The following is a 25,595-nucleotide window of genomic DNA, read 5'->3' on the forward strand; positions in this document are numbered from 1 at the left end:
TGAAAATCTACCAGAGAGAAGGAAGTAATAACAAAAATATGGACTATACAAAGTCATGCAGAGTATAGGAAGTAGCAAGTACATGAGGAAATATTTATTTTCCTTATTTAAATATCCTTACAAGGCTGGGTGCAGTGGCTCATGCCTGTAATCCCAGCACTTTGGGAGACTGAGGTGGGCAGATGCTTGAGATCAGGAATTCAAGACCAGACTTGCCAACATGGTGAAAGTCATCTCTATTAAAAACACAAAAATTAGTTGCGCCATGGTGGTGCACACCTGTAGTCCTAGCTCCTTGGGAGGCTGAGGCAGGAAAATTGCTTGAACCTGGGAGGTGGAGGTTGCAGTGAGCCAAGATCGCACCACTGCACTCCAGACTGGGCGACAGAGCAAGACTCGGTTTCAATAAATAACTAAGTAAATAAATAAATAAATCCTTACCAGATAAATGATTAAACAAAAATCAAAATAAAATGTAGGTATAAAATTAAAATGTATCTTGATAATAGCACAATGATCAGAAAAAGAAAAATAGTATTATACCATCACAAAGTAGCTAAAGTGGTATAAACCCTCCCTGGAAGGTTTATTAATTTGTTAAAGATGTATAGATACACCTTACAGCAACCACCAAATACGGAACAGAGCAATAGCTAATAAGCCAACAAAAGAGATAAAATGGAAAGTTTTAAATATTCGATTGATCCAAAAGAACACAGAAAAAAAGGAAAAGAGGAACGAAGGTCAAATTGAACAAACTGTAAAACAAACTCAAATCTAACTATATCAAGAACCAAATAAAATGTAAGTGTTCAAACTATCCAAATTAAAAGTATAGATGTCAGACTAGAATAAAAAGAACCACATATCATCTGGCTATAAGAAATGCACATTAAACACAAAGGCACAATTTGTTTAAAAGTTATAGCTTATAAAAAGGTACACTATAATAACACTGATCAAAAGAAACTAGAGTATAATAAACGTTGGGTAATGTAGATTTTAGGGCAAAGAATATTACCAGGAATAAACAGGGTCATTTCATAATGATAAAGGGGTCAACTCACTAGGAGAAGAAAATAATCTCAAACTTTTTTGCATCTAAAAATGAAACTTCAAAATATAAGAAGACAAAAAATGTGAAGAGAAATAGATAAATCCACATTATATTATACCCAGAGATCTTAATACCCCTTTCTTAATAGCAGATAGAATAGGCAGGTGAAAATCAATATGCATACAGAAGCTTTGAACCACACTTCTGACAATTTTAGGATAATCCACCTATAGTAATAATATTATGCTATGTTAATATAGCAGCAAATATAATGCTATAATAATAGCAGCAATATACATTTTAATAGAATAGATTCCATATTCCACCATTATCCAAAGCTACAAATTTGTGAGATCTTAGAAAAGAAAGCAAAAGCTTTATTTCTCCACTGCCTATGTCTTTTATATTCTTTTTTGCAATAAATGAGTACAAACAGTGATTTAATGTACAGATCATCTGGGGAATCTTATTAAAACACAGATTCTGAAAAAGTGAAGTCTGGCATGAGGCCTAAGCGTCTACATTTCTAACAAGCTCCCCATATTGTTGGTGATGCTGACATTGCAATCCCATAGACTGTGCATGTAATAGCAAGGAACTAGAAGATGGGAGGAAAAAGAGTAAAGATGTCATGGTCACTTTAGCTTTGTACACTTCTAGAAGAGTCAATGACAGAAAATAAATAACATTTTTTGAACGATTCTAATGTGCTTAGTCATGGTACAAAGCATTTAATATGCATTATTTCATTTAATCTCCACAATAAACCTGCTGAACTAAATACTATTATTTACTCCTCATTTTGCAGAGAAGAAACTGGAAGTTTAGCAGGTCAGTGATTTGCACACAATACAGAGTTCTCTATCTGCCTAACAGAGCACAGGTGTTTGAAGCACTAAATAAGCTCCATGGAAATTTTCTATTCCCAATATTTCCCCTAAAATCACCTCAATTTCAGTTTTCCCTTTCTCTTAAGTCCTTCTCTCCATCCCCACTGGAAAGATCTAATCATTTAACCACAAAACTGAGCATAGAACTTTCACGATTGAACTGGCAAAAATTATTAAAAATATATGGCATTAAAATTCTTTTGGCTGACTTTTCCGTTGTATTTTAAAGAGACATTTAATATTCTGCCTTAAATAAAATATAATTGATACAAAATTCAAGGCAAGAGATCTGAAAACTTCTAACTTTTACTGTAATGTCAAACTAGACCTACTGTTATTCACCTAGCTATCACAGTGATGATTAAGTGAAAAACATGAATATGCCACATACACTGATGATTTTGAAATGAAGCAATGTTCTATATTATTCTAAAGTATTCCATAATAAACATGTATTTTTTTAAGTCAGGAAAATACAAGTTAAAAATTTTTAATTGAATAAGGTATTAATTATCAAGTAGTCCCTAAGCTCCCTTGTCCTTAAATACTAGCACTAGGCATAGAGTTAAGGAAAGATTAACAGATATACATTTGTAAATCTCTCCAGAGGCTACAGAATTCCAAGGGTAATTATCCTAACAATGGAAAAAATAAATATTTGGTGAAAAATCAAATATTCAAATTACAGTTTCCATGAACAGATGCAACACAGAGGATGCCAAAGAGTCCCTGCAGTCTTGTAGAACAGGTGGAACTCAGGCATCTAAGGGTGCTGGAGGTTTATTTCTAAGTATTTTCATCATCTCCAAAAATGAGGTGGTAATTGTGTTTCCCTGGTTATAAAAGAGGAAATAGACATAACCAAGCAGGTAAATTTCTACCAACTGGTTGATACCTTATGGATAATACCTGACTTTGTCTAGAATATTTAACTTTACAAAAAACATACAGAGAAGCTGTCATAAAACATAATGTAGAATTATTTTTTTCCTCTGAAGTCAAGGATTAAAAACCAGTGGCATGGCACTTAAAACACACCTCCTTTGCTGTCTTGAAGGTAGTAAAGTGTTACAGCAACAAAGATGTTCAGGGACAAGTTGTTAAACTAAATATCATGGCACTTTAATATTAAAAAGGAAAATGAAATTTTCATTTCAATATTAAACTTCTTTCCAGAAAAAGAAGAAATGTGTAAAGGGAGAAAAATGTAAATGGTGGTTTTTTTTTGGTGACAGAATGTGTTTCTTCAGCTTTGTGGCAAATAGCCCCTACCAAAAAAAAAAAAAAAAAAAAAAAAAAACTTGTTGGTGAAGAATGCAATCACAAAAAGAGCTGAAAATATGGCCTCACTTGTAAGTGAGGCTGGATTTTCATAATTTTTTTTAACTTTCATATGATGTGTGGTCTGGCAACAGATGTGGCAACAATGAAGGCTACATTTTTCCCTAGATAGAAGGACACGTCCAGTGTTTCCAACATGATAGTTCAGAAGATCTAACCACTGTGAGAAGTGCTAATCTCAGACTATTTTAAGAAATTATAGAGAAAAAATGACAAATCTGGAATAAAAATAAACAGCTATGAAACTCCACCTCTATAGTAGTTTTTTTTCACAATCCTTATCATATTTCTTTCCTGGAAATTCCTCAAGAAACAGAAGTCACTATAAAAATTTTGTTGTCTCCTGACCTGTTAAGCCAAATAACACTTCTATTCAAATAATCCTTTTATGCTGTTTTTAGCAAGTAATTTGGGGCAAGAACTCCTCTCAAAGCTGCTTCTTTACCCAATCTTTCTAGACTGCCAAACTTGCATTTTGAACTGTGCAGACTCAGCTCTAGCACTGCAGGTCCATTAAGAGTCAACAGTAAAATGCTGCCCTGAGCTGTCAGACACAGGAAAGGAGGAAGTCCACAAAGACCAAAAACTGGCAGTGACTTCATGTTCACCCTCTCACTGCCAAAAAGATCTGAATCAACTCTCAAGATAATTCTTTAGTTGGTGGCTCTTGTTTAAAATTTTCCAGACATCTGACTGACAGCATTCACAAAAGCATCCACAAATGTTGGAGAAACAAAAGCTAATAGTGCACACGGGTAAGCTGATAGTGCTCCAAAAGGCAGAGAGTTGTGCCATAAATCTGTCCTTCCACATTAGTTCTGCTGTCACATTTAACATGCCTCTCCCACCAAACGACTCATAATTTTACAAAGAATATTTTTAAAATATAAACAAAAAGCTAAGATGCCCAAGAACATTAACACAACAGCCTCCACCATAAGGTATTGCAATCAGGGTTAAGTGACTAAAGAAACAAAAATACAGAGAATATTTTAGGAACTAACACTGTGGCCCGATATATTCAAAGCCACTGAAAAACTTGCATCTCAAGATCACCATTTCAGAAGCAGAACTCTAAATATTCATAAGGAACATGATATTTATCAAGACTCATCTCTTCATTCAAGACAACAAAACTAAACCTAGTCAGGTATATAGTTATTCAAAATGAAACATTTTGAAGAGACAAATGGATTATAACATTTAACCCTGAAAGTTTGATTTCATAAACCTATTTGTATAGAGACAGGCTCTATATCTAAAAGTGCAGATTTTAAAAAATTTCCTTTGCCATTTGAGAGATGGGAAAGCATCCCTGATTTGTATATTAAAGCACAAGCATCTGTCCTACTGATGATATTCTAGGGAAGCACATTAGCATAAAATTTAACGATGTCAAATAAGTGGATGTGAAATAGGGACTGCGTAAAGACACTATTTCCAAGGCTAACAGAAACATCACTGTTTAGAAATGCAAATGAAACCATTATGTTCAATAATTATATGAAAATATGAACAGTTCAGCATGTTTTCCAGCCCTGATGGCGGTTAATGGGATGTACGCTTATGTAAATAACTACTATTAAAGCTAATGCTGAAAAAAACTAATAAATTCATACTAAAGCAACTGATTTAGTATGCTTTTAAACCCCAGCAGTGCTCACTTATTAGAAAAGAGTGCATTATTATGTTTAGAACTCATTACTGCTACAAGTCACTGCAACTCCATCAATTACCATGCATTAATGAAAATGGGACACATACAAAAAAAATTATTGCCTCTCAGCAGTTTTCTTTAAAGACAAAATCTAGGGGCATTACCATCATGGGGCCTTGTAGGGAACTTATCCACATGATAATCTTTATTACTAAAACAGTACTTCCAACACTATCATCTCAGGGTACGCTGATCATAAGAAGGGCTAACCTTTATGTAAAATTATCAATATTTTACAAGATTGGCCATTTTAACACCAATAAGAAAATTTTAATATTTGAATTGCATCTCTAAAAACTTTTACTACATATATTTGGTACATGGTCTGCTTTTGCAAAGGGAGGCTAAGAAATGAAAATATATAGTGATAATCATAACAGTGTAGATGATAGATGATTTCATTCCAAGATACTGTCTGATATAACAGAGAAATCCCACTCCATTCTGCACTTCAGTCTCAGTGAATTCTGTGTATCCAAAGGATTGAATTTTTAAGAACAAGCATTAAATTTCATTCTTGGCCACAAGCCGGATTTTCTTGCAATATATTAAATATTTAGTATAAGATATTAAGAAGTTAAAAATTCTTGTTCTTTAAAATTCAAATTTGGCTGGCACCTTACAGCAATTAAAGGCTGACAGAGCAGGAATTCAAATATAGAAAATACACTTTTGCTCTTACTTTACTTCTGCCAACTTTCCCAATTTATTCTATTTCTTTAACATACGTAATTTAACTGATCCTTCATTCTTTCCTAGCAGTCAGGAGAACAAAACATTTCAGCACCTTTTAAATGTGAAATATATTTGCTAAATCTCAAACGCAGCCCTGATGCATATAATGAATATATGTTTATTTTTAAATTATAATTGTCACTACAGTCCAATCATTTGCAGTTTTAGCTCACATGTTTATTCATCTCCTAAGAACTTTTTATTGCAATTTAGATATACTATCACCAGGTGGCAGTAGGGTGCCAGATTATGCAGATTCAGCAGTAAAGTCTAAGTTTTCTCTCCAGTCAGATCTTCTCTGATCAAGCAACCTGTGGTTTAATAATTCATTCACGTAACATGTATTTATTTATTGAATACATATTGTACATAAGGTGGTGTATTAGAGTCTCATCACTTGTACACAATAGTGTACCAGACAGAAATAATGCCTTATGGAGGAAACAGACAATAAACATATAAGTCAAGTGCTATAATCAGTGCTCATTCATGATTATTAAAAGCAAAAAACGAAGTAAGAACAAAAATTTTTTGCAAATTAAGAATAAAAGAGAAATTATTCAATGTGACATAAAAGGCATCTACCAAAACTCAAATACCTATAGGTAACAAACTTCAGGATGAAATATGTATTTCTTCCTAAGATACGGAACAAGACAAGGATGTTCTCTTCTCATCACTTCCAGTTAATACCTAACTGGAGGTATTGCAAGAAGGCAAGAAAAACAAATAAAGGGCATAAAGATTTAAAGGAACTAAAATTCTTTTCATTTGCAGATGACATGACTGCAAATAATATCCTAAGAAATGTATTAAAAATTATTAGAATTAATAAGTGAGAATTTACCAAGGTCAAAAGATATAAAATCAACATACAAAACTCAAATGTATTTCTAAGTTCAACAATGAAAAAATGAAATTAAAACCAAAGTTAGAACAAACTTTCCAAAATTAACAGACTCTGTCCTGCTGACTAGAATGTACAAATCATGGTGGAAGCTTGGAATGTCAAGATAAAAACTGTGGCACCCTAAAATCTGTGGAGTCACTATACCTGCCTAAAATTGCTGGCACCAGATGACTTTTATATGAATACAAAATAAACATATATCTTATTTTGAGTATTGCCACTTAGCTTTTCCTGTTATATGTGCAAGGAAGATTGATCCTGATATAGATTCATAAAACATTCTCAAGTAAGTTCCATCTAATCAGAGCCTTCTCAGCTTGATTTCTGCATTATTTTCCTTGAGATCTCTTCTATGCCTTGTAAGAAAACATGATGCTAAGACTCTTTAGCAATTCCTAGCTGACTTATTTTTAGCAACAAACATCCTTACAACTGTTTCAAAAAATTAAAAGGGATGCTCCTCACATAATAAAAAAAATTTTTGCTTCTAAAAGCATATTATCGCTTCAAAAACTAGAAAGCTAGTTACTTTTCAGGCAACAGAAATCTGAATGAGGACTCTAAAGGCAAAACAAAAAAATCTTTAAATAGAAGATAACATCTGAAATAAAAGATAACATTTGAAAGATATATATCAAATATGTCTTCACATCCATTTTGTATGCTGTAATTTTTTTCAGGCCAGGAAAACATTTTATAATCTTTACATTTTCATAGAACTTTATAGTTCTATAAACAGTAACACATTTTGGATCATTTGTTAATCCTGTGTGATAAACAATTCAGATATTATAAACATGTTATATATAATGAAATTAAGATTTACAAAGGTTTATCCAAAGTCATACAGTTATAGGTAGAACTAAATCAAGATTCCAAGTTTTATAATACTGGAGCTCTTTCCAAAATACTATTGTGCTTCTTGTCATATCACATTCGTTAAGTCATATTTGAGATATCAATTTATAATTAACTGAAGATTTAGCAATAGGGCTTTCCATGTAATTGTTTTTTTAATTTAATAAGTGAGGAAAAAAAGCCGCCTTAGCAATATGCCAAGCTACTATATAATGTTATACAAATAATATACTTCTGAATGTTGTGATATCTCTAAATGATTAAGCTCACCATCATATTAAAGACTCCTCTCACTGCTGAAATAGTCCTTGCGCTTTTAGCCTGGCTCACTGATGCCTTGGAGAGATTAGTGTTGAGACACAGGTGGCCACTTGGAAACTTCTCTCTGCACTCACTAATAACTATTCTCTTGTGTCACCATACCATAGGCTGTCTTTATTGTCAACCTTTCTCCCATGCAAATTTCTCACTAGGGCAATTACTATTTCTAATCTCCATTTCTGTTGGTTTTTTTTTCCCTCTCTCCTTCTTTTCTCCTTTGCCTCTTGTCACTTTTCCTATGTTTATCAGTATTTGTGTGGAACAAAGTCTAATAGGCACAACCAACAAAATAAAACACACACATTATAACAACTATTTGAAAAACTGACCCGTTCAACTGAAACACAAGTATTATCTTTAGATGCCTGGATTTTCCAGGCCACATTTATTTACAAAAATCAAAAACTGCTTGGGACTGTTTTGATAGGAAGAACTCTTTCTCCATTTGGCTCTGCTCTTCATAAGCCTGAGGGTTCAAGAAGAAAAGGTGCTAAATAGCCTGGGATTCTGGTGACTTCTGATAATTTCATGACCATACCATAATTAGATTTACTACTTCTGAAAAATTACAGTTTGGAAATGTAAAATCTTGGGTACAACTTTTTTTTTTTTTTTTTTTTTATACTGTTACTACATAAGTCTCTAACTGAAGTGAGAGTACTGCCATCTGAATCATTTAACTATTCCTAAGTTAAGGCCATCCTAAGGTTAAGAATACTAAGACAAATTTGCTACTGATTAATAATAAAGTCATTCATTATATTCTTCATATGGAAAACAATTACAAGCTGTTGGATGGCAAACAGATTTAGCTGAAAAGAGTACATCAGATAGCCCTTTAAGGAAAGTCAGTAATGTAAAAGGCTAAACAATAATCCTAAATAATATCCTGAATGATTATTATGAAATTGATTTATCAATTTATTTAAAGTCTATTTCTTCATACAAGAACTGTTGAAACTTTCCAAAGTAATTTTAAATGATGTTATGCAGATTTAGTACCATTTACCCAGAACAGACCCATCACTGAAAATAAAAATTAAACAAAGATGTAGAAAATAAAGGTTTTTTGAATTTCAGTTTGCTGAGCTTACATGTGAGCATCAAAAAGAAATGAAATCCTTAGCCACTAGAGCCAGCTGAGAAGCCTCAGTCCACACTTGAACTGCAGTGTTTACTCACTATAAAGCAACATACAAGGTGTTCTCTGAGGATGTTATGGTTCCATGCCTAGAGCCTTCAGTAAGTTGAAGACGTCAAAACCAAAGCAAAATCAAGCTTTGAAAGTTAAGCTATTTATTTTATTATAAAATGAGTACCTCATATATATTAAAAGGGTCTCAGATAATAAGGTAGCAAGATTCCCTAAAATCAAATCTCATCAAAAAATAATATAAAAAGATACTTAAAAATTATTGTTCAAAAATGTATTAACACCCAACCAAGAAAATAAAATGATCAGAGAATAATACCTGAAAACACACTAATATTAGAAACACTACCCTCCACAAATACACTGAAAAGCCTTTTAAGCTAATACTTCGAATAAAAAATACCAAAGAACTAAGTACCTATTAAGTACTGTCTTGGTCTGCTCAGACTGCCATAACAAAATACCACAGACTGGGTGGCTTAGACAACAGAAATTTATTTTCTCACAGTTCTGAAGGCTGGAAGTCCAAAATAAAGTCTGATAGGGTTTGGTTTTTGGTGAGGGCTCTCTTGGCTTTCAGGCTGCTACCTTCTTGCTGTGTCTTCACACAGGACAACATGGGGGTGTGGTGTGTGACAGAGAGATCTCTCTGCTCATTGAATTAGGGCTCTACCATTATGACCTCATTTAACCTTAACTGCCACCTAAAAACCCTGTCTTCAGCTACAGACTCACTGGGGGTTAAAGTTTCAACATATGAAATTTGAAGGGACATAATTCAGTTCACGGCAAATACTTTGGTAACAAATAAATATATAAGCAAACGAACCTTGCTAATCCCAGGATATCAGGCAAAGGGGCTGAAAAGCATTATCTCCTCTCACACTACTCCAAAAAATACATGTTAGCAGTTAGATAAACTTATTAGAATTAAAAAAAAAATTTGTCTCATTCTTACAGAAGAAAAACTGAAAATCAGAAAAGGTGCTAGAAGATATAAAGTAAATCTTTAAAATCTCTTCCAGCCTTAAAACAAACTCCAAAACATTCCTTCACATAGATGCCCTTTGGCATGACAGTATCTCCTTTTCTTCATGGCCTTCACTTTCTCACCCCTACTCTAGCTTAAAGCCATTGCAAAGCAGCTTATTCTTCTAAAATGTCACTGAAATGCTCCTGCATTCAATGACTTATCAAAGTCACAAAGGTATAAAGTAGCTGATGCAAGATCTCTTGCAAATTTTCTTACTGAAAATCCAGGACTGTTTCAAGCACACCACAGTGCCCTAAGAACCATAGAAGATACACAAGTTAGGGCAGCTGGTACAGGTATGAAAGCTAAGAGCCAAACACTATTTTTAAAAATGTATTTGGGAAGATGTCTTTAAAACTTTTTGAAGAAAGAAATCATAAAACGAGCAATGACAAAGAAACAGACATTAGATGTAATAAGTAGGAAAATCCAATGAGTCTTTCTTATTAGCTGGTATGTGGGAGCCAAAAAATGAAGGTCACACATGTTACTGTTTACTTGACACCAGTAATAGAGGGCTTGAATGTCAAAATCAAGAATATGCATTTGGTCCTTTAGGCCATAAGAAGTTATGGAAAAATATGAAAAAGCCAAGTGATATAATAAAAACCAGAACTTAAAGCCAGGCACAGTGGCTCGCGTCTGTAATCCCAGTACTTTCGGACACTGAGATGAGAGGATCACTTGAGCCCAGGACTTCGAGACCAGCCTGAGCAACATAGGGAGACACCATCTCTACAAAAATACAAAAATTAACCAGGCATGGTGGTGGTATGCCTCTGGTCCCAGCTACTTGAGAGGTCTGAGGTGGGAGGACTGCTTGGGCCTAGGAGTTAAAGGCAGAAGTGAGCCATGATTACACCACTGCACTTCAACTAGGTGACCTAGTAAGACCCTGTCTCAAAAAAAAAAGAAAAGTAGCCCAAAAGCAAAATTAATCTGGCAACAGTAATGGAATGAACTCTTTCAAAGGACAGTTGGAAACAATGGAGACAGGCACACAAGGACACTATAGAGTAACACAGGAATGAAGTGAGGCAGCAGTGAAAATAGGAAGAAATAAGGTTTCCTCAGAAAATGAATAAGACCCGGTGACTGAAAGGAGATGTCAAAATACAAGAAAATTACTGAAACATTCTACATATCTGGATTTTCTGGTAACTTAAGGTATACTCTTTTGAGTACCAAAAAAAAAAAAATTTTAGCCAACTTTGGATATTTTAAAAGCACTACAAAATATATTACACATTTTTATAAAATTGTGCTTTAAAAAGTAAGGCTTATTAATATTTGTATCATTCACTGCTTCAGAGATAATTTGGTATAGTGAATAAAGCAGAACACTTGGTATAAAAAAAGTCAAGTCTGAGCTCTACAATGGGCTGTTTCATTACCTCTCCAGATGTGTAAAATGATAGTAAGAGTATCTGTCTCACCTAAGTTTACTAGGTTATTATGAAGATTAAAAATGCGTAAATGAAAGTGCTCTTTAAATAGAAAAGCAATATAAAACTGTAGGATGTCTTAGTAATATAAGCAGTAGTAGTTCTAAAAGGATAAAAATAATTTAACATTGTCTTGCCTCTGAATACTATGTTGTGTTTAATATATGATGTCTTTGAGATACATCTAAGTGGGCAGCGTTCTAGGCTGCTGTGTATTTTTAGTTCTTTTAGTAGAGACGGGGTTTCACCATGTTGATCAGGATGGTCTCGATCTCTTGACCTCGTAATCCACCCACCTTGGCCTCCCAAAGTGCTGGGATTACAGGCTTGAGCCACCGCGCCCGGCCCTCTTTTGTGTTTTTTAATAGTTTTTCTGTCAACTCCTCTGTGGGCTTCAATAGTCTCATTGCAGCTCCATTCTCTATATCTAATTTTCTGCTTTTAATCTTCAATGAGCTTTAAAACTAGACACCAAATAATAAATTTATTTTTCTCCAAATGACAGCTTTAGAAACTCTCATATAAGAAAAGTTCAACTGGGTGTGGTGGTTCATGTCTGTAATCCCAGCACTTTGGGAGGCCAAGATGGGAGGATCACTTGAGTCCAGAGGCTTAAGCCCAGCCTAGGCAACATAATGAGAACCCTCTCTCTCTCTCTCACACACACACACACATGCACACACGCATGCACATGTGCACGCAAACAGCCAAGTGTAGTGGGACACACCTGTGGTCCCAGTGACTATGGAGGCTGAAGTGGGAAGACTGCTTGAGCCCAGAGGATCCAGGCTGCAGTGAGTCCTGATCACGCCATTCCAGCCTGGTTGGCACAGCAAGATTCAATCTCAAAAAAACTAAAAAAATAGAGAGAAAGTATGTGCATGCATAGGGGACGGAGTGGGTGAAGAGAGCTTCCTTTTATTCTTATTTCCTAGATGAATTCCAAAAAAGTAAAGTGTAAATATAACTCATTATTAAAGAGTAACTTAATCCCTAGAGACTCTTACTGGGTTAAAATTTAGTATATGGTTACATTTATATAATTTTTAAAAATAATTTTGACTTTCATTTTTAGATTCAGGAGTACATGTGCAGGTTTGTTACATGATTATATTCATGATGCTGAAGTTTGAGGTATGGTCACCCAAGTAAGTAAGCATAGGATCCAATAGTGAGCATCTAATTTCTTTACTTTCTACAGACTTTTGTCACTGTTTCTCCCTGTGGTTAGCATTAATAACTAAATATTTTTAAGAGAACAAAAATAATCAAAAGAATGGTTTAGACAACAACAAAGTAAGTAACAATCAGTTCTTTCCTTAGGTATGCCTATTTCTCTGTAATACAAATGGAAAGAATCATTCAATCTGTTAGTCTGATATAAAATGTCATTCCAGGACAATTTACAATAACAGTGGTCCAAAATCTGCTAAATTTATACAGCAACATATAGTAAGTAAATTGGCCTCAAGAACTACAACTTGTATAGTATTCAAAATGATTATCAGATGAGTAAAACAGCATTTTCTAGGGCTTGTTAAATGGAACAAAGTGGCCCTATTAAGTACACAATATATTCTTTCACTAAATTATTCAATTTGCAAACAAAAAAAACAAAAACCTAATACTTATTCAAAACAAAAAGGCCAAGATTCATCAAAGCTGGTAAGGTGTTTATAGTAGTATATCACACTGCCAAATACCAAAATACCCTTTCTTTTTCCATATCCCTTCTCTTCTACTTACAGTGTTCTTCATTTTAAGAACTTTAGGTGTTTTACTTTCCCAAAACTACTTCAAAGATTAGAACATCTTCCTTCTCTTCTGAAGGGCCAGAAAGATATATTAAAAAGGAGAGACCTTTTCTCTTGAAACTTACATTCTTTTTCATGCATTTTTTTTCTACCTCTCCTCACAGACTACTCCACTAAGATCTATGATACAGCTTCCTGTAGTGTGGTTCGTATCCTTGTTAAAAGTCTAACAGATGATGGTGACAAACCATGGTAGTATGGCTTCTATGCAGGGATGAGATATATAGTTAAATAGAAAGCTTTGGATATTTCCAGGGTATTACTGTTATTCGCAACCAATGATTTCTTTCACATAATCATATAAAAATCTTGTGAATTTTCTCTAATGTATTTTCAGCACAGACATTATGGGATCTATGGCTCATTCTTAATACAGTCCTCAGAAAGATTAAAGCTAGTTCCTTTACGTAAACTAGTTCAACCACTATGGAAAACAGTATGGAGATTCCTTAAAGAACTAAACGTAGAACTACCATTTGATCCAGCAATCCCACCACTGGGTATCCACTCAAAGGAAAACAAGCCATTATATGAAAAGGACACATGCACATGCATGTTTATAGCAGCACAATTTGCAATAGCAAAAATATGTGCCCAACCTAAGTGGCCATCAACCAATGAGTGGATTAAAAAAATGTGGTATATTATATATATACATCATGGAGTACCACTAAGCCAGAAAACAGAACGGAATAATGACCTTTGTTGCCACTTGGATGGACCTGGAGGCCATTGTTCTAAGTGAAGTAACTCTGGAATGGAAAACCAAACATCATTATGTTGTCATTTATAAGTGAGAAAGAGCTAAGTTATAAGGATGCAAAGGCATACGAATGATATAATGGACTTTAGGGACTCAGCAGAGCGGGGAAGAGTGAAAGTGGGTGAGGGATAAAAGACTACATATTGGGTACAATGTACACTGCTCCAGTAATAGGTACACCAAAATCTCAGCAATCAGTTATTAAAATAACTTACCCATGTAACCAAAAGTCACCTGTACCTAAAACTATTGAAATAAAATAATTAAAACAATTTTTTAAATTATATGTATTTCTTGAATAGAGTAGTATTTCAATATGTGTACATAATTTATGTTTTCATTTTTTGGACTTCTGAGTCACTTAGGGCGTATTCTGGTGTATGGTATGAGGCATGGGCTCCAACTGTATCTCTTTCCAAATGACTCTCCAGTTGTCTCAATACGATTTATTACAAAGTCCATTCTGTTCTCACAGTTGTGAAATGCCATCTCAATTGTATTCTTCATTATCATATGTAGTTGGATTTGCCTTTAAGCTTTCTATTCTGCTTTAGCAGTCTGACTATTTATTCATCTACCATGTTTTGACAGATAGAGACCTAATCACATTCTTTTCGGCTCTTCTTTATAAGAGGTTGATTGGTTAATTTTGAATATTTTATAACATGGATTTCAGAGCCAACTTGTCTAGCTCCAGAATAAATCTCATTCATATATATATTTTTTGGGAGTATCACATCACACATATATGAATTTGGAGAATATCTGATATTATGTTTTCTTGAGTCATCCAAATGAACAAAAAGGGTCATCTTCCCATTCGTTCAACTCTGTTTTTGTCTCTCAGGGGTCTTTGAAATGTTCCTCATAAAGGTTTTGTACATTACTGCTAGGTTTGGTTTATTTTATTTTATTTTTGAAATGAAGCCTCGCTCTTTCACCTATGCTGGAATGCAGTGGCACAATCTCGGCTCTCTGCAACCTCTGCCTCCTGGGTTCAAGCAATTCTCATGCCTCAGTCTCCTGAGTAGCTGGGACTACAGGCACGCATCACCTTGCCTGGCTAATTTTTGTATTTTTAGTAGAGATGGGGTTTAGCCATGTTGGCCAGTCTCGAACCCCTGACCTCAGTTGATCCACCTGCCTCGGCCTCCCAAAGTGTTGGGATTATAGGCATGAGCCACAGTGCCCAGTCATATTTTTTTGATGACATGTTAAAATTCTTTTTCTGCCATTACTTTTACAAGATAATATCATTATTTGGGAATGTCAAGTTAAGTTTCATACCATATGAAAATGAACATAATTTTCTTTCTTTTTTTTTTTTTAAAAAAAGCTAGTTCCTTTAAAATTCTTTTTTGAAGAGCAAAGTTTCTAAAATGACCACCCATGCAATGGGCTCAAGGATGTGAGCTATAAGCACCTCTAAATCCCTTCAATTTACTAAGTCCTAGCCAGAGAAATAATAGAAACAGACTTGAATGTGGAAAAACCCCCCCGCAGCTCCATCAGTTTGATTTCTGGGAGAGGAAACTAAAACTTGGTTTTCTCCCAATGAGCATTCAACAGGTGCAAGTGGTACAGAGAGGTTTTTCCTTCCAGAGAGATCAGAAGATAAAGCAGAGGAAAGATCAATTTCATTCTTCTACTGGGCTACTAAGCAGCCCAAGCCCTTGCATAATCTAATGAAACTCAACAAAACCCCAATGAAGAAAGCCACACAGGGGGAAATAGGGGAGGGACAGCAGCGGGTGGGGAGTTGGGGAGAGATAGCATGGGGAGAAATGCCAAATATAGGTGATGGGGAAGAAGGCAGCAAATCACACTGCTATGTGTGTACCTATGCAACAATCTTGCATATTCTTCACATGTACCCCCAAACCCAAAATGCAATAAAAAAATAAAAAAATAAAAAATAAATAAATAAAAGAAAGGCACAGAAATGAGAAACTTGGCCTAGACATCTCATCCCTTATCCCTATTAATAATAGTAAAAATAAGAATTGCTATTTTTTATTCAGTGCCTACTAAGACTAGGTCCTTCACACATATAATGTAAACAATCTATCAAATTCCAATAGGCCTGTAAAGAAGGTATTTTATCTGCATATTATAGAAAAAAGACTCAGAGAAGTTCAGTAACTTTCTCAAGGGATCAGACAGCTAGTCACTGCTAAAATGGTATTATGACTAAATCCCACAGTGCTTTCTTTGCTATCACTTCCTTGCTATGCCAATTAAAACAGTGAAGTCAGCAAACATTAGACTTTAGTATTTTTCTAATGTAAGCTTTTAACAGCACTGTTCACTACTGATCCGAGTCATATGTTCCAGAAATACAATTAGCTTAAATATTAATCAAATTTTATATTGGCTACATCCTCTGTGTCTTACACTATTATATGCTAACATATTTCAGAATTATTGTTATTGTACATATTTCTCTTTAAGTTTCAGATTTATCTTTCTTTTCATATTCATCCAGCCTGGTAAAAACCTACTAAGTTCATCAGACTGCTTGGCTTCATAAATGGCATATTCATTTATATGGTTAAGTTCTCTGGAAATAAGCTTTCTTTGCTTAAAGACTGAAAATTACTAAGACTTTTTATGTTTTAATAATAAATTCACAATTTTCTACAAGAGCAAACCCTTCAACAGTCTGATCCTGATGCCAACATATAAAATATCTTTTCCTTTCTACTAAGGCACTGGTCTGTGTTTGTACAGTTGATCAATAAATCAAGTAATTCAAACTTTTAAAACAAAAACCCCATAAATGTTGGTATAACACATCTTTAAAGTGCCAAAAAATCAAAATTAATGGATATAGTTTCTCACACAGAAACAGACTTTAAAACGATCTGAAATTATCTGATTTCACATATATGTAAGAGTCTGAATCATTCATGTATGATAGGTAAATGTATTTGTAGTTAAAATTATATTATTTTAAATTATAACCTCATTTTATGTTTCTAAGTTTTATAGAGTTTTATGTACTGTAAAATCATCTATATTAACCTTTGACAGGTTTATTCTGGTAAAGGAGATTTGTACCTGAGCAATCTACTTGGAATAAAAACCATAAATGTCATTTTTAAATAATGTCTTCCTTTCTTCCTTCTTTGATAAAATTCTATAAATACTATCTATATTTTGGTGATTTAAAAAAATCTTTAACCAGTTTTACCAACTAAACTATTTTAATTTTTGACAACAGTATAACATTTACTCCAATCCTTAAAGAAATGCTTAGGCCAAATCCCTTTATACTATATGTAAAATAAACCACACAACTAAAAGTCTTTGACTTTACTCACATACCTTTTCCTTTCCTTTCTTAGCTTATAAATCATGAACCAGCAAAGCTTTACTGTAGAGTCAAATAATAAATATTTTAGGTTAGGAAATCCATAGGGTGTTTGCTGCAATTACTCTGCAGTTGATGCACAAAAGCAGCTGCCACAATACATAAAGGGATGGGTGCGGCTGGAATTATTAGCTGGCACCCTATTGCATGTAGCCCATGGTAGTAGTGTGCTCACCCCTGAGCTAAATCATCAGGACAACATGAAAAATACTATCCCTACAGTCACCCAGGTATCTTAATATTTAGCCTAACAAAAGAAACTATTCAAAGCCATGCTAAGTACAGACTGCCTTAGCACCAAATAGAATTAATCTTGACCCAGAGAATGCTAAATATAAAAGTCTACTTGAATTAGATTCTACTTTTCCAGATAACCATAAATTTTTCTTTTTTTTTGAGACGGAGTCTCGCTCTTGTTACCCAGGCTGGAGTGCAATGGCGCGATCTCGGCTCACCGCAACCTCCGCCTCCTGGGTTCAGGCAATTCTCCTGCCTCAGCCTCCTGAGTAGCTGGGATTACAGGCATGCACCACCGTGCCCAGCTAATTTTTTTGTATTAATAGAGACGGGGTTTCACAATGTTGACCAGGATGGTCTCGATCTCTCGACCTCGTGATCCACCCGCCTCGGCCTCCCAAAGTGCTGGGATTACAGGCTTGAGCCACCGCGCCCGGCCAAATTTTTCTTAAGTATTTTACCAAAAAAGGGCCCATTCTAACTGTGGCCAGATTTTCTAAACTGTCTACTACCAGTCCCTCTCACCTTTCCGTAACTCATCCCAATTCCACTGTATTCTATAGATTTTTTGTCCCAGGAAGGTTAAAGTATCACCACCTCCTCTCCATACAAAGAGTGAATTGTATTTCCCCTACCTCTGCTACCAGAGTTGGAGGCTAACTTCATTTCCAGTCTTCTTCTCCATTGCTACCTTCTACTACATAAGTTGGACAAGCTAAATGCTCACTTTTTTTGCCTCCTTTGCAGCCTACCATGGCCACATCATAAAACTGAGGACTTTTATAAATATCATATAAAAGACTACTGGGTGGGGAGTAGGAAAAACTTCTCATAAAGTTTTTATGTTTTTAAAAAGAGGGAGAGGGAGTCATAATTACCAGGACCTCTTCCCATTTTTCTGCCTGTTTTAATGCCTAGAAATGCAATGCCTAGAATTGGATCAACCATTAAAAAAACAAACAAACAGAATTGTAAAGATGCCAGCACTGAAAACATTAAGCCACTGAATCTCCATGACCTCCAGAGTTCTTGTTATGTGAGAAATAACGAAGCCTGTAAACTGAATTTTTGTTGCAAATGAAAGCATTCCTAACCTACCATTTCTTGAAAATGCTAGGACCTAGAGTACTACTCCTCATGAGAAGCGGAAGAGTAAATAAAACTGGTTGAGTAGTTTGTTATGAATTCTGACTAAACAGCATTCCTTTAAACCTGGAGAAAAAGGTAGCAGGAAGAAAAACACAAAAGACAATCTATCTTGAGGATCAACAACCAAGGGCAATGAAGTCAAAGTGGGCAAAAAAAAAAAAAAAAGAGAAGGTCGGAGATGTAGAAATGTTAGAGATGTAGAAAAAAATAATAATTGAAAAAGCAGTCATCTAGAATTGTAGGCCCAATAAGCCTTATTAATGTTATACGCAGCAAATCAATTCTGAGAATTCTGATTATATTAATTTCCTATCATGAACTCCCACTGCTTGGAAAATAAAAGTTCAGGACTCTGTTTTTATAGCTACAGTCTTGTGTTTTTCAAGCTAATTATTATAATTTATATTTATCTTTCAATTTCTCTGGTATTCACGAAGGCATAGTTACTGTCAATACATGACCATTTTTGACATGTGCAGAATCTTTGAAACAATTATTAACGATCAAGTTAATGATGATACTGCCAATAAGAACAATGGTTATTTCATGCTTTCACACACTAGTTTAGCTGGCAGATCCATCACTCTAACTTGAAGGACTTCTCTTCTACATCAATATTACTGCCTAAAATACCAAAGATAAGTAATTCTACCTATTCAAAAGAAACTTCAGAAATAGCTTATTTTAACACACCTCTAAAATGTTACTTTTCTTTCTTACAAATAATGCTATTCGTGCACGTGTGCGTGCATACACACACACACACACACACACATACACACACACCCCTTTCTAGTTCTAAACCCAATAGTTCTCTGCTACATAAGAATGATTTGGTGGTTTTATGCTGCCATGTGAATACTTATCAGTTATAACATCTATACAGTAAAAAAGATTTTTTTTTAATTTTTATGATTTCAGAGCACAATTTCTAGGACTGTCAAAGCTTTAACTAGAAAGAATACCAAATACAAGGAAGTTTCCAGCTCAATTACAGTAGTGGAACAGAATTTAATAAAGTTCCAACACTATATTTTAATGCCCAAATTTCTTACTTTTTTAGTTGACAAGCATGTGCTTACCAGCATAACGGCAGCAGCAGAACAGCTGGATGGCCTTATCAGGCACAAAGGAAGCAACAGCACATACTGTTAAGTGCCATTCTGATTGCCTAGAAATGGCAGCACATGTAGATTTATTCCCTGTTATAAATTAGAACAATTATTTCTCTGGAGTTTACCTTGTCTTCATGAAATAGTCAAACTTCCTGCACGTTAAAAAAGAGGACTTTCAAAAGGATATCTTCCCTTTCTTTGATGATCAGTTCATTCTGTTCTTCCAACTGCCTGATCTTCTTCTCAAATGACTCCTGCTCAGCTTTCAGTCTTTCCTCTGTCACTTCCTTTTCCTCACTTACTCTGAAAGAAATAAAAAAAAAATTTCTTAACGCCTATCAGAATAAAATTAAATATGTGCCTACAGCTGCAGTTTACAAACACCAGACTTCTTCCAAAGGTACACCAAATTCTTCAGGAATACTCTGTGCTGTTTTGTTGTTGCTTTTTAAAAAATGTAATCTCTCATAAGGCAATCTTTTTCATCTTTGTAATAAAAGATGCACGTAATGTTTACATTAAAAATGTTTTCAATCATCAGAAATATCTTAAATATGAAAAGTCCTACAAAAAGACACAGGTGCCAAGTTATAATCCAGGACAGAAACATATTCCAATTTTAAAAACATGGGTTTCATTTTTTAGCTACCAAAACAGGTACAATCAACTGATCTTGATTTACATTTTGTATATGTTTATTTAAATCCTATTAATAAAATAAACAAAATATGTACTTTAAATATTTTACAAATATACACTGGCAATTTTACTTTTTCCTAGTACTAATACTCTGCATTCTTTAGCAGCATATAATTAATAGGATTAAATAAAAAGATGACATTAACATAAAGGAAGGTTTGTAGTACATGTATTCTTAGTCCAAAAAAAAAAAATCAGAGTTAAAAACATTGACCAAGAAATGTGTAACTCTGAAAAGGATTCTAACTTAATTATACCAAAAAGGGTAATTTCTGACAAGAGCACAGAGAGAGAGAGAGAGAGAGAAAATCTAAAAACAAACAAACATGAACAACACCAACACTTTATTTGCAATTCACTGAAGTACAGATTGGGACAACCCTAATTTTCATTCTACTCTGTGTGCAGATATATTAACCCCAAATTTCTGTTACTGGTACTTATTTCTCCACAGCTCATAGAATGCACTTATCCTATAATAGGAATAGGTGTAAGTGAAACACGCAGGGAATCTAAACCTTTCCTTTGAGCTACTAAATTTACTTTTGCCCAGAACCCTACTCTACTCGAACAACTTCTGCACAACATGAATCTCATAGGTTTTCCTTCTTTCCTGCCTTCTGGTAAAGATAGTAAAATCAATGAAATAACTAAAAATTAGACTCATGAATGTTCAAGAGTTGATTGTATCTTGTCTTTGAAATAATTTGTGTGAAACCACATAGCACCCAGTAATGCTCAATAAATAGGTTTACTTCTTCTTGCTCATCATGTCATTCGAGTCATTTTCCCTGGCCTACGTATTATTTATGTTTAGCATATAACTAGGCCCATGAATGGGATCCAGGCCCTTCTTTGAAAGAGGGTAATCTCAAAGACTGATATATTCACAAAGAATTCAGACAACTAAGCAAATACATATATATAAAGAGAATTTATAGTCTGTTATCAGGTTATCCTGCTTCCCTCATTTCCATCTCTTTACAATGCCTTCCCTTTTCTTGTTATTACACTCAAGTCCACTTACAATAACATCTTTCAAAGTAACTTTGACAAAGTCTGCTTATCTCTCTGGGTATCATTCATCTCACTAAGAAAGAAAAAACGCTAGACTAGACAATTTTAAAAATCCTTTTCCACTGAAGTTCCAGAATTTCTTTTACTACATCATAGATATCTTGACATTGTATATATATATCCTTTATAAATATGGAAAGCACTTGTAAAGAAGCAAAAAGTTATCAAACATTTGGTCATGGAACAAGACATACAATACTATGATTTAGGCAAAAGCTATGCCAACAGGATGACAGAGTAATAAGTAGATTAGGGAAATATTAAGAAGTATAAAGATGTGAAATTTGGCATGAGACTACAGAAATGCAAAACAAAGGAAGTGATGAATCTGTAGGATGATATATAAAACAAAAAAAATGAGTGATGCTACATACAGGTTTAGTAGTCCTTATCTAAATGCTTGGGACCAGAAGTGTTTCAGATTTCAACTAGTTTCCAATTTGGGAATATTGATATTACCCTATGGGTATCATGCAGAACTTTTTTTACATTTTAAACAGTATCTTTAAATCATGGAGCATGGAATAAGCGAACAGTGAATAATGCAAGGAGGTCTTGCTCCCATGTGGGGCACTGTGAGGGTCCTGCTGTTGGCATGTCCAGACTGCTCAGATACCTTTGTAGGATTGCTGGTGTAGGAGAATTTGGGCATGCTCAAAAATGCTCTATCACAGCTACAGGGGTTTTGGGAGGGTTTTTCCCTTGTGGAGGTACACTAAATAAACTGTAGCTGTATGCATGTGTTTCGACTGTGCCCTGTCACGTCAGCTGTGGTGTAAAATTTTCCACTTTTAGTAACATGGTAGTGCTCACAAAATTTCCAATTTTGAAGCATTTCAGATTTCAAATGTTTATATTAGGGATACCCAATCTGTATGGTGAGGAAAGAATAAACACTATCAAGGTGAGAAAATACATAGCAAAATCTCTCCCACTGTAGACTGGTAAAATCTTGAAGACACAATTAGAGAGGAAAACCCATAAGTAGATATGGAAACATTTATTTTATTTATTAAAAGGTATTTAGTGAATACATACTAAAGGAAAAAGTAATCACAATCATTTTATTCAGTATAGAGTATCCAAAAGGGATCTAAGAAATGGCTTTCTGTAGTTTCAATCCCATTCATAAAAGCTATATATAGGTGGAAGAATGTCCCAAAGATTTGTTTCTTCAACAGACAATGCTCCATGATCATAGAAAACAGTAACAGAAAAGCAGATTGCAGGTTTACCTTAACATTAATCTAAATGCATAGATTATCCAGCCAGGTAAGAAATTCCGTATGTCAGAGTCTGTGATGAGCTTTTCCTTAAATATATTTTATCCAGATAAAAATCATTCTTTTCTATATTTAGTTTTCGGCTTGAAATATCTGTTGCTACGTTATTAACCAGGGCTTTTTCTTTTTAATCTTTTCTGTTATGCTGCTATGATTCGACTATCCTTTAGCAATTATTAAGCCCTGGAAGGCTATAAAATTAACAAGCTGTATTAAGAACAAACATCAACATTTTTTCTATAGGCCTATCTAAAGATATGCATGGTTTTTTTGTGGTCCATTAGCATAGTTAATATGAGCAAGTATATTAATACAGATTGTAAATGTAGAGGACCTGCCAATAAAGCAACCTCAAGATTTGATATTCATTATGAAATCTGTCTTCTTATGTTCAACAGTATTTCCAATGAAGTATATGTAACAAGAAGATATTTTGTATCATGATCTATATTTTTCATCTATTCTCAGGCCACAAAGTAAAATAAAAAGACCTACTTCTCTATCTCATTTTAGAGAACAATAGTTAGTCCTAACTTCTCCAGAGTTTCACTTCCTATGGTTTCTGTTACCTGATGTCAACAGTGGTTCAAAAACATTAAATGGCAAATTGCAGAAATAAGTAATTTTTAAGTTTTAAACTATGCACCCTTCTTAGAAGCATGATGAAATCTCACGCTAGCCCTCTCTGTCCCACCAGGAACATGAATCATCTCCTTGTCCAGCATATCCACACTGTGTACAATTTCTGCTTGTGAGTCACTGCATCTGGGTTATCAGACAGACTGCTGAGGTACCACAGTGGTAGTGTCCAAGTAATATTTATGTTACTTTCACTATAGTACAATGTTACATTCATTCTATTCATTAGTAGTTACTGTTGTTAATCTCTTACTATACCTAATTTATAAATTAAATTTTATCATAGGTATGTACATATAGGAAAAAGCATCATATATGGTTTTAGGTATCCACTGAGGGGCTTGGAACATATCTCCTGCAAATAAGGGAGAATACCGTACAGTAAAAAGTAAGTTAACACAATGAAAATCTAAATACATAAAAGGGAACTATTTGACTAATAGGATAAAATATACCTCCTTTCAGACAGAAGGATATGTACAGTGTTGATTTGTTAATTATTTACAAGAAAGGCAATAACCTGGTCATAAAGAAATCATCATTGTTGGTAATACCTTAGAGTACTTTTCAAAAACTTCCACGAAATGTACTCTTATCTAATAGGTAGGAGAATTCATAGTCTTAAGAATTGCGTGGTAGGGCTGAAAATCATGCAAAAAGTACTAAATTTATTTGAAGTCTTATGCTTTACCTTAAACATTCATGCACATTTTGTATTGCTCTCAACAAAACAATCCTATTTTAATATAAAGAGTTTTCCCATACTCACCTATTCTAAATTTTTAAATAAAACTAATTTTTAAATAACTCATTTTAATAGTTAGTTCATTAATATAAACTAATTATTTTTAATAAAACCAATTTTTAAATAAAACAAGAAATGGATTTATTTTATGCCTTTGCATACACCTGATATTCTTCCAAATACTCCAGAAATTGGTACTTTTACATGGATGTGAAAGGCAATGTCAAGTCAGTAAACCTATCTCAAAGAGAATTCTAGCTCACCTAATAGTCAAACAAGTTTCTTCCCTCTTTAATATCTACCATTTGGGAGGTGGGTATGCTCAATGTATTTTGCAAATTATGATTAGCAACTTAGTGGGCAAGATTGGAAAAGGAAGGAACAGATTTCAGAGTATGCCTAGCAGATAGCAAAACTTCATATTGTTTTTAAGCAAAGGTAATTGCATTGATAAAAAAGAAGGAATTTATCATTATAAAGAAATATTTCAATGAAATCAGTTTAACTCCCTCTTTACAAATTTTAATGTTTGGCTGTTATTTAAAATGTACTGCTAAAGAAACATAAGTGCTTTCAGGAATCACAAACACAGCAATATATGTCTAAAAGGGCTCTACGAACTACAAACCAGTATCTCTTATGAATATAGACATAAAAATCCTCAACAAAATACTAGCAAACCAAATGCAGATACCTTAAAAATAACTCTACATGATTACCAATTGGGATTTATCCCAAGAATGCAAAGTTGGTTTAATATCCAAAAGTCAATTAATGTAATATTATATATCAATAGAATAAAAGATAAAAATCACATGATCATTTAAATAGATGTGGAAAAGTGTTTGAAAAAATCCAATATTAATTCATAATTTTAAAAAACTCAATAAAGATGAAGAGAAGGGAATCTCCTCAACCTGATAAAAGCCATCTATGAAAAACCTACACCAAACATCCTCTAATAGTGAAAGATTGAATGTTTTCCTCCATGTTTAGGAACAAAACAAGGATATCTGCCATCATCGTTTCAATTTGACATGGTGCTACAGTGATAGTCAAATAATTAAAGAAAATAATGAACAATTCTTAACAATTAAGTTAGGGGAAAAAGGGAAAGACATCCAAATTCCAAAGGAAAAAAAAAAAACATCTCTATTCCATATGATGTGAGTGTGCATAGAAAAATCTAGGAAATTCACTAAAAAACTATCAGAACAAACAAAGGAACTTGGCAAGGTTAC

General features: G+C 34.1%; 1 protein-coding gene across 2 annotated transcripts in view; it reads right to left on the reverse strand.

Annotated features, from left to right (window-relative positions):
* Positions 1–25,595, reverse strand: part of KIAA1328 (KIAA1328 ortholog) — a 347,638-nt gene that overhangs the window by 282,496 nt on the left and 39,547 nt on the right. For both annotated transcript variants that reach the window (XM_012440766.3, XM_012440767.3), the window contains exon 5: positions 20,099–20,214. In XM_012440766.3, the coding sequence (XP_012296189.2) occupies positions 20,099–20,214 (116 nt within the window). The remainder of the gene's footprint in view (positions 1–20,098; positions 20,215–25,595) is intronic.

This window comes from Aotus nancymaae, unplaced genomic scaffold (genome assembly GCF_030222135.1).
Source record: "Aotus nancymaae isolate 86718 unplaced genomic scaffold, 86718_ANA_hifiasm-v0.15.2.pri h1tg000020l, whole genome shotgun sequence".
Taxonomy (NCBI): Eukaryota; Metazoa; Chordata; class Mammalia; order Primates; family Aotidae; genus Aotus; species Aotus nancymaae.